The sequence below is a fragment of the Ctenopharyngodon idella genome, chromosome 2 (genome assembly GCF_019924925.1).
Source record: "Ctenopharyngodon idella isolate HZGC_01 chromosome 2, HZGC01, whole genome shotgun sequence".
Classification (NCBI taxonomy): domain Eukaryota; kingdom Metazoa; phylum Chordata; class Actinopteri; order Cypriniformes; family Xenocyprididae; genus Ctenopharyngodon; species Ctenopharyngodon idella.
Window position 1 is genome coordinate 9,829,669 of NC_067221.1, and position 11,103 is coordinate 9,840,771.

The following is an 11,103-nucleotide window of genomic DNA, read 5'->3' on the forward strand; positions in this document are numbered from 1 at the left end:
TGTTTTCTCATAATGGATTCAGCCAGTCTGATCAGATGGTAGTGGCAGCTCTGAGTTTGTCATTTAGAGTCTGACACATCTAAGCATCTGTGTGTGAAAGGACAGACAGTAAAGGCAACATATTCAGATTATCTAGATGCAAAATACATGCACCACGTAGTAAATAAAGAGCAGTGCATGTTTATTTGAATGTAACAGCACATTTGACAGGTAAAGTGTTAGAATTTTTTTTAAAGAGACAGTTCACTCAAAAAAGAAAATTCTGTCATCATTTACTCATTTTTACTCATGTTCCAAATCTCTATGCCTTTCTTTCTTCTGTGGAACACACACACAAAAAATATATATTTATTTTAAAGAATGTTGGTATTGGGGCCATTGAGTTCTATTGTATGGATTTATATGGACATGTATTTCTCAAAACATCTTTTATATGCCACAGGAGACAGAAATTATGGGTGACTAAATTTTGACCATTTTTGACATGAGCTATCCCTTTAAGTATTTCCTACTTGTCAATTTACATATACTTCAGTGATTAAAAATATCGCCTAAAATGGTTTAATTTGGACTAGATTATCAGTTTACTTGTAAGATTTGTGTGAAACCAATAAACCTTTATTTTGAAGGGAGATTTTTTTTAAACCGGAAGTCGTATTTGTGGCATCTTTCTAGCCTGCCAGTGATCAGGAAGCGAGACGTTAAACGGTGTGAATCATGGACCATCATACGATGTGATATGTCAACAGTAAGTCATTTTTCAAAGCCTTGTATAGGTTTTCTAAAAAGTTTTAATTCTGCTCATTTCGAGGACACATTCAGTTGAGACGTAACAGCTGTGTTGAGCGCGTGTTAGCTGCTCTCGAGCTTGTTTCGTGGCTGTAGCGGTGCGCGAGCGCTCACCTGCCTCTACGTTCACAGACAGATATTTACTTATAAACACACACCTGATGCTCTTGACCCCAAAACTCATGGCTTTAGAAAAGACGAGAGTCGGACGTTTTTGTAAAAATTAGTTAACTAAAACTTTTTCTGTACGTACTGGCTACGTGGCTGTTGACATCTGTTTGTTCGTTTCCTGTTATTATTTGTACCTTTACATTGTGTTTTATGATTTAGACCACTAAATTCACCTCCGTTCATCTGGCCAATCACATCTGTTTATTTACATGTATTTAATTGCATCATTTTTAAAAGGCGTTACTTTTAAAGCGATAGTTCACCCAGAAATAAGTCTGTCATCATTTACTCGCCCTCAGTTCTCGTCGTATGGCTTTATTTCTGTTTTCGCAGAATGATAGCTTCTCTTCACTTTCAATGTATGTAAAAAAAACATGCTATGAAAATGAGAAGACTGAGGCTGTCAGCCCCTGATATTCTGCCTAACATCTCCTATTTTGCTTCGTCGGTCAAATAAAGTCATAGAGGTTTTAAATATATTCTGAGGAAAATATTTTACCCTCTTTGCTCTTGAGAAATGTACTGTAAAGTGGACTGCATGCATAATGAGAGGAGCTGTCATCAGGCAGCATGAGATATGGCCTAAACTTGCTGACAGCCACAGTTAAAGAGGGGAAATATCTGGACCACTTCACTGCTCCTGTGTTCAAAGGTTGCGGCTTATGCCCTGTAAAAGTTTAAAGGATTTTACACAGAGACTATTTCTGCTTACACAGTCATGCCCTGGGAAAACATCAAATTTATAGACCAAACATCTAATTTATCCACACCTTTGATTATATGCATTATTTCATGTTTCAAGTTTATCTATCCAGTAACTTTAAAAGAAGGCTCTATATTTTTTCAAAAGCAGTCATTTTGTTTCTAAGTGAGGCAGTCATTTTTTCAAGTGTTAATGTGTCTATTAATAGATTGAATCATTGGGTAATAGATATTTTTGTTCCATCCTTCCAGTTTAATAGTTTATCTAATATAGATGAGGTAAAGATAAATGCTTCTGTTTCTTATGAAACGTTATTCTGAGAAAGACATTCTAACAGAAATACTGAAGGGGACTTTGAGAGACTAAAATCTTGAGAGACTTGAAAGATACAATTTCAGCTTAAGGTTTTTCACTTTTGGCATTTCAGATTTTATAGTAACTTGTTCTAGCCTATGTGATTCTGCCATTAGTTACTGAATGTTGAATGTTGTCTTGAAGGTTCCACTGTAGATCATTCATATTTCACAAATAAATCTTCATTGTAACTTAAAGGTGCAGTAAGCGATTTCTGAGAATCATTGTTGAACACTGTTGATATTTGAAATCCCAAACATATTTATTGCTTCACCCCCAAAATGCACATCCACTCAATGCAAGTGTGGATGTCTTTTATCATAGCAGAAACGAAGCAAAAAAAAGCAATGATGACAAACGAATGACAAGAAAGAATAAAAAATGAACATACAGTCCTCAAGTATACACAGTCAAGCAAGAGTTTGTTGTTAGTCTCCAGTAGCACATACTCAAAGCCAATGTACTCGCGTATGGAGCAGAAACAACGCAACCTCAGCATCCTTTTCCAGGCCTTCCCGCTTAGGTTTCTCCAGCGCAGGAAAGCTTTTCTAATATTAATGTGTGTCCTAAAGATCTTTCCTGATCATAACACTTCTTTTTCCAGTGATATCCCTTTGACCTTTTTTCTTTTGTAATGTCTCTCAGCTGTCTCTCTTTCTACAGTCTTTTTTTCAAATCTCCCTCTTACCCCCTCTCTCTCTTACCCCCTCATAGAGAGGACACGCCCCCTACTGCTGCTGATTGGCTACAAGTTGTGTTTGTTGCTCGGTCTGATCCACTTTCAACAGTGTTTTTCAGAAATCGCTCACTGCACCTTTAGGCAGACAATATGAGAATGAGGTGCTAAATCTTAGTAAATGCAAAATATTATGGAGTCAAATCTAAAGCTGCTAGATGCTGAAAGGTAATGACTAAAGGCCCGTTCACACCAAGAATAACTATAAAGATAGCGATAAAGTTATAGTTCTAAAAATCATTCTAAATATAAAAGAATAGCGCTGTCTACACCACAGCGATAACGATATAGAGAAACGATATGGTTGGGATCACTTTCAAAATGATATTTTTTTTCAGCTGTTGAACAATAAAACACTGACAGCCAATCGGAATCTGTTCTAATTTAAAGGCTCGCGCATTTAAAACGGCAGACGACATTGCGGAGAACTTAATCGCAGAGGTCCAGAAAAAGCCACCACTTTTTGACAAGTCAACCCTCCTTTTCAAGGATACTTTAAAGAAAATGGATATATGGAAAACAATCGGTCATACCCTCGGAATAAATGGTGAGAAGTATTAACGATGAGATCATTATGCCATGTTAGCAAACCATATAACACAAAAATGACCTCAGGTATCCAGCACTAGTTTCGACAACATCGTCTTGCTTCCTTTGACGCTGCAGTGAAAAAGACTAGTCGTTTTTATTCCACTATACTGACTTCGACAGCTAAATTCACTGTTTGATTAGATTGATTACACTAGCTAGATTCACTCGAAACATAGCATACTGAGGACATCTGCTGGTTAAAGCCGTGTAAATGCAACAAGAACAGCAAAAACGTTGTACACACTGAAACTGCAGCGCGTGAGCTTAGAATAAACAGACTGTTAGCGTTCGTTGGTGTGGACACAAATATAGTTATCGTTATCTTTATAGTTATCGTTCTTGGTGTGAATGGGGCTTAATTTCTTCAAATAAGGGTCAGGTTTGACTTGTTTAGATCACATGTGGAACGTTCTTTAAAATGGTTATTTTTTTTAAGAAAACAGGAAGTTTGTTTTTATGTTTTTAGTTTTTTTCCCCCCTACAAAGACTGGTTTCATTACCAAAAGCAAAGTTTGTATTTGTAGTTTATTCTTTATAGATTTAAGATAAATAATGATTCCAAGACAACAGAAAGGTTAAAATGTCTTCATCACATCTTATTAAAATGATCAGGGTTCCCACAGTCATGAAAAACCTGCAAATAACTGGGAATTTTAAAATAGTGTTTTCATGTAATAGTCAGACAACAGTTTATTGAATTGTAATATTTCTACTCTTCTGAGAAAATTGCTTTTGTTCTCTTGGTACCCTTAAAAAGTTTTTTTTTTTTTTTTTTTTTTTTTAATCAAGTTATTTAAAATTTAGTTTTAGAATTTTAGGAAAAATTGTAAAGAAAATAATGTTTTCACCATAAATATAGCCAGATAAACATAGCGTTAAACAAACTGAGTCAAAAGTTATTTACATTTTTTATAGTGAACATCAATTGTTCTAGTTTTGCTTCAAAATGTACTTGTCCCATAATAAGTATAATTGTAAATCTATTAATTCAAAAGATTGATATCAGTCATATAAATGGAAATATGCTTGTGCAATCTCTGTGATTCAAAATATTGATACGGGATTTTAAAAAAAGCCTAATCCAATAATGACTGGAAAGGAAACTGTATTTAGTGGAAACTGTGGGAACCCTGAATGATGCATAATTCAGAACTTTTATTTGACAGAAATAATGAAATGGCATGAATGTGATTAGTAATTGTGAACATGTGCTGTAGGTGCCTAGTCTGAAGTTGCCTTAGTCCAGGACTCAGCAGACCAGGATGGCTCTAATAGAGGGTGTGGGTGATGAGGTCACCCTGCTCTTTGGAGTGGTGTTCCTGGTGCTCGTCCTGGTTCTGGCCTGGGCCTCCACTCACACTGTTGAAACCCCTGAACACCTCCTCTCACCCAGCCCAGGGACCTCCCCCTCCACAGAGACTGACAGCCAGGAGCCGCTCCCCTCGGGTAACACGGACTCGTTGCCCAGCGGCGTCAGGGAGAATGATAAGAGTGAGCCTGGAACAGAAGCGGGAGCGGTGGGACAGTCCTCGGATGGTAGTAGGGCTGGAGAAGGTGAGGGAGGCCTCCTGGAGGAAGCAGGGATTGGGAGTGATGGGTTGAGACATCGAGAATCAGCGGGTCCCTCGACTCAACCTCCAGCCAGCGCCCCAAGTGCCACACAGCCTTCGGCCGAAGATGCACCGAATGACACCCAAAGAAACATGGTGCTCAGGCTGAAGTTCTTGAATGATACAGAGAGGACAGCGCAAGTGAATCCTCAAGACACGATTGGTTACATTAAACGGTAAGCAACTGAATACTCAACCTAAAATAATTTTGGTATCAAATGTTTAAGATAAGATACTCAAGGCAGCATATAGATTACAGCAGATGGAAACATGGTAAGAATGTTTTTTTGTTTTTTATAATTAGCATATTTAGGTCAAAATGGTTTAAAAACAATTCAAATTGGGCAATTTCAAATTTAAGAATTGCTCATTAGTTGTAGCAACACCCCACCGAATTAAATTAAATATTTAACTTTTTATATAAGAGATATAGAGATAGAGCAAGAGATAAAATGTATGTAAAAATTGATTCAAATTCAAAACTTCAGTTGGATTTTAACAGGTGTTCTCAATTCTAAATGGTGCGCAACCCTGCTTTTGTTTGTCTTCTGTTTTCACACGTACAACAAGATTGTAAATGTATAATAACCTTAAAGCTAGGGTAGGCAATTGCGGAGAGGCTAGCAATAGCAAGTTAACTTTGAAAGCATGAGATCCCACCCTCCCTTCAGAGCGGTCTCCAAAGCCACGCCTCCTTCGAAATACACACCGCACACACGCACACAGCAGAGTGTGCAAAGCACCACAAGACGAGACGACGTTAAATTACCTCATGTTTCAAACTACATAACAATACAATAATAATGAACATAAACAAGCTCTAGTTGTACCACCTGACTGCTGCAGATTAATTTCGGCGTTGATAGTGTTGACCTTGCATAGACTGTAAAAAAAAAAGATAGATGACACATCTTCACACTCTGAAGCTGCCAGTGTGCCAATATGGCACTGACATCTTGAGTCTTGAGTCTGCGCATAGTGAACTTTGAGCCCAAGTCTGCGCGAAGTGGAGCCGCGATATCAATGTCATTGTATCGGTGTGAAATAAACAGTTCTGGAAATGTAGACATTAAAGTTAAAGATCCAAACTCCTCCCGAAGATCCAGAAAAAAGTCAGTTGGTGCTTCAGTGACTAATTCGCTCAGAGAAGCTGTCAATCTCAGCTGTCAATCATGACGTCAAAACCCGCATTTTTATAGCATCAAATAACTAACTAAAAACAAACTTATTTAAAGAAGGAACACTTTAGCTAACATCAGCATTATAAATACTGCCTAAAATGACAGAAACCATCTTTGGAAGAAAATATTTGACGTGTAATTTGATTGTTTAGTTTGTCCCATTACATTACTTGGAGAGGGCGGGGTTTTGACCTATACTGCATCCAGCCACCTGGGGGCGATTGAGACACTTTAGCTTCACTTTTCAGAACTCGTGTGGCACGCTTGGTGTTGACATAGAAACGCATAAATCCAAGTCTGAGGGCGTGAATAGCTCTGGGTAGAACATCATGGGTTGCCATCTCGAAATTAAGGTTACGACATGGCGTGAACACTGCATAAGCTCGTTGTTTTGGTTCAGGAGGAACTATAAAAGGTGGCTGCTGTTTGTTTTTGGCTCTCAGTGACTGTCTCGTTACAACTCTGTATAACCTTATGGAACGCGCTGATGACGTGTGAGGTATGGAAATACATGTGTTGACAGGCAGGTAGGACATTGTATGGACCCAAAAATGTTCGTCTAATCATTGCATTCGGTCCGAATGCAATGATTAGACGAACATTTTTTGGTCCTGAGACATCCACAGAAGATATATGTACATGTTTTAATATTTAGATCACTTTTTTTTTTTTTTTTTTTTTTCTATCAGGATATGAAGAGTTTCAACCAGTATAACAAAAAGTGTTTGCAAAACAAATTGTCTACCTTTAAGAAAGCATTTTTGATGTTTATTCGATTTTTCTGCATATGGATTGTATCCTTGGCTACCTGTTAATTGTCACCAGGCAACATATACATTTTTGTCAGTTAATAAGAAAGTTTATGCCAAGAAAATGTCTGCAACAACAGCCCACACACAGATACCGGCCAGAGACCTTTTGTTCCAACACCACTTCTCTTTCCTATGCAGTGTGTAGCACCATGCTTTCAGTCAGAAGAGTGAACCAAAAAAGAGACCTCCTTGAGCCTCATGAGACACAATTATCCATTCTTACAAGCAGTAACCATTCTGTTAAAATCAGGCAGAAGGGTTCTTCTGTGTCTACTGGAAACATGAGGCACTGAGTGTGTGGGAGTTCACATCATGTTTGCAGTAGGTGAATGCACCCTTTCGAGAGGTCAGGCTGGAGAGTTTCAGTTTTGGAAAGTTATTCATTGGGAAGACATTTTGAATGGAATTTAAACATTGCTGAGCAGCTTTACAAAATAACTGCATTTTCTGCAAATGATAGTATTTAAAGCGGTATTTAATTCAGTTTTTTTTTAATGCTTCAGTTATTCCAAACTACCTAAGAATGTTCTATTAAAATAGTTTAAATGCATCAGCACAGCATTTTTAGATGACAATTTAATTTGCGCCTGCATTTTTGCACGGTGTGGACTTGAAAGGTTTTTCTGAACTTTTTTTTTTTTTTTTAGGATTTCTGAAGGCTGTGAAGTCTTTTGTTATTATGATTCTTTGCCTTTTGTTTGTCTGGAGCTACACAATTTGACCAAAAAAAATCATATTGTGACTATTTTGGCATTGTGATTTGAACTTTGATATGGTAAACTTTTAACATCTCATCTCATTTTGCTTGGATATCAGAGCTAAAATAAAATCAGAATAAAAGAGCAGCTCTTATATTCTCAACCCAATATAAACTGCTTTTAGAACCCCTGTTATTTATAGGGGGTTTATCAAATGTAAGAATTTTTCATGTATTAATCACTTTTCGTGCCAATGTGCAAACAGCTTGTAATAAAACTTAAAAAACAAGACCTTCCCCGACTTCTGAGGTTGTCTATGAAAGGCTGTAGACTCATATTTATGTGAAGGACTTGGACTTGGGTTTCTTCCAGGAAAATCAAAAGGATGTGATTGTGATGTTTATGCTCGCTCCCAAGAGCCTCTCTTCCGTTATGTGACACATGAAACAAATGCTTATGTTCAGGATAATGCCGAAAGAGCTATTCTGTAATGTAATGTCAATGTGTCATGCAAAGAAAAGCAATTAATTCAAACTATAGTCTAACATAGTCAGATCTATGTAGTCTATAGTCTCAAATAGTCCTATACTTTATAATCAAACTATCATAACAGTGTATTGCCTCATCTGTCAACAATGCTGGTGAATTGCAGAGCTTGTGCAAACATCCACGTCGCTATGATCAGATGCTTTCTTAACTGTTGTTTTCAATGTATTCAATTTTGTCGAGTGTTTATTTTGTTATTGAGAGGAAAGAGCGCAGCACATATTTACATATTCATCTAAACGTCACTCTCAGCAGTGTGGATGGCGTATGGATGTTCGCTAACAACATATAGCTGCAATGGTATTTCCAACTTTTTGCTTCTAAACAAATAATGACAAAGAACTTCACCATGAGTATATCGGGGCACTTGTAAGTTACGTGTGCACGAGTTCGAGCATGAGCATTAAAGGATTAGTTCACTTCAGAATTAAAATTTCCTGATAATTTACTCACCCCCATGTCATCCAAGATGTTTATGTCTTTCTTTCTTCAGTCAAAAAGAAATAAAGGTTTTTGAGGAAAACATTCCAGGATTTTTCTCCATATAGTGGACTTCAACGGCTACCAATGGGTTGAAGGTCCAAATTGAAGTTTAAATGCAGCTTCAAAGGGCTCACAGCCGAGGAATAAGGGTCTTACCTAGTGAAATGATCTGTAATTTTCTAAAAAAATAAATAAAATTTATATACTTTTTAACCACAAATGCTCATCTTGTACTAGCTCTGCAATGTGCCACGCATTACGTAAACATGTTAGAAAGGTCACGCGTGACGTAGGCCGAGCAAGTGTTTACAAAGTGATTGTACAAAGACTAAGTCAAATGGCCTTTACAAAAAAAAGTAAAACAACGATGTTGTACGATTTTGAAGTTGGAGGAAAAAATGAAATGGAGTTTTTCACCCTACCGTGGTACTTTGTAATGCTTGACCTTTCCAACGTGATTATGTAATACGTGGCGCATCACAGAGCTAGTGTAAGACAAGCATTTGTGGTTAAAAGGTATATAAATTTTTTTTTTTTTTTTTTTTCTTCTCCGTTTCACTAAATAAGACCCTTATTCTTTGGCTGTGAGCCCTTTGAAGCTACATTGAAACTGCAATTTGGACCTTCAACCCATTGGTACCCATTGAAGTCCACTATATGGAGAAAAATCCTGCAATGTTTTCCTCAAAAACCTTAATTTCTTTTCGACTGCAGAAAGAAAGACATCTTGGATGACATGGGGGTGTCTAAATTATCAGGAAATTTTCATTCTGAAACTAATTAATTCTTAAATTAATTTTTTTAATTAACTTTTAATTCTTAAACTAATCCTTTAAGTTGCTGGCTGCAGTTCCCTTAACGGCCACTGGTGTCGCTAATAACAAGGGTTTCTGAATTGTACATATAGTATGTATCCCAGTTCTATATGCTTTCACAATGTGCCTGTACTTGAAAGTCATTTTGTTAACTTTTTTAATAGGGTCTTAGTCCACTTTTCATTTACACTCTTACATAGTATAATTATGATTATATTGATTATTCTTATGTGTAGCCTATTTTTTTGACCATTGTTTTCACCTTCATACAGTATTGTGAGGCGGTCTGCTTAAACCCTCAAGTCTTTGGTCAGAAAACTGAAGGAAACCTTCATTTTCTTTGTGTAGTTATACAATAATTATTCATATGCTTAAACAAGTCAAGCAGCAAAGTTGTGATCAGACCTGTGTGTGTAGGTGTTCGTTTTTGTGTATATAAACTTCTGTCTGTTTGATTGCATTTTCAGGACTTACTTTGCTGGACAGGAGCACCAGGTACGTCTGATTTACCAGGGCCAGCTCCTTCAGGACGATGCCCAGACGCTGGCCTCTCTCAACCTGGCTGACAACAGTGTTCTGCACTGCCACATCTCGCAGCATGCCACACGGGCCATGCCTGCCGGGGCACGGGCTGCTGACCAGGTGCATGTGGCGCTCAACGTGGGGAGCCTCATGGTGCCTCTGTTCGTGCTCATGCTGTCTGTGCTCTGGTACTTCCAGATCCAGTACCGGCAGTTCTTCACTGCACCTGCCACCGCCTCACTCGTGGGCATCACCATCTTCTTTAGTTTTGTTGCGTTTGGGGTATACCGCCGTTGATGGCTGTTACTATCCAATTATATTCAGCATATATGTGTTTGCACACACACAGATACTTATTCTTCGCACTTGCTCACTTACCAGTGCCAGTGGCAATGTCTTCTGGGATTTCTGGACTTTTGAGGTTTGCTGAAGGCTGTGATTTCAGAGAAACATCTCTGAGGTTGTCTTTTTTGTTATTGTAGTTTTCATTTGTTTTGTTTTTTTGTTTTTGTTTTTGTTCATCACTTTTGCCATTTTTCATCTGCTCCAAGTTTATGCTTGTCACAGATAGGAATATGCTATATATTTGATTTTTAAAAAGGAAACTAGAGATGTTTATTGTGCCTGTCCTCTTTTTCTTTTCTTTTCTTTTTTTTTTTCGTATGCATGCTGCCAGTGTGAAACTGGGGCTTGCTTGTAAGAGGTTGTATGAGATGATGGTGTTCGAGTTTCAAGCGGAGGCTCGTCTGGCTGTCTGCCGGACTCAAAATGTAGTAAAGCAGGTCAGGTAGAGCTGCTCTTATATGTTGGGACAATTAAAATAATTTGTGTACAATAAGGCTTTTGAAATGGAGATATAATCTATTAAATCATTCTTTTATTTACTTGAGACTTGTCATTTCTGCAATGCTTTACCGCTGCTCATATAATTATTATGAGACTGATTTGTCCATTTTTGGAAAATGGTGCAGACGTTAGTGTATACAATAGCCCCAAAAATGTAGACTAAAATATCTGAATGTCATTAAATAAAAAATAAAATATCACACCAAATGGCATCTGCAAACAAATAATCAGTTCTTCTCAGAACTA

General features: G+C 37.5%; 1 protein-coding gene across 1 annotated transcript; it reads left to right on the top strand.

Moving 5' to 3' along the window:
- The first annotated feature begins 609 nt into the window (after window positions 1–609).
- On the top strand, window positions 610–10,895 carry tmub1 (transmembrane and ubiquitin-like domain containing 1). Its single transcript, XM_051870725.1, has 3 exons — window positions 610–748; window positions 4,562–5,130; window positions 9,957–10,895. The coding sequence occupies exons 2-3, from the start codon at window positions 4,607–4,609 to the stop codon at window positions 10,306–10,308; spliced, it is 876 nt and encodes a 291-aa protein (XP_051726685.1). The 5' UTR covers window positions 610–748; window positions 4,562–4,606; the 3' UTR covers window positions 10,309–10,895.
- The last annotated feature ends 208 nt before the right edge of the window (window positions 10,896–11,103 follow it).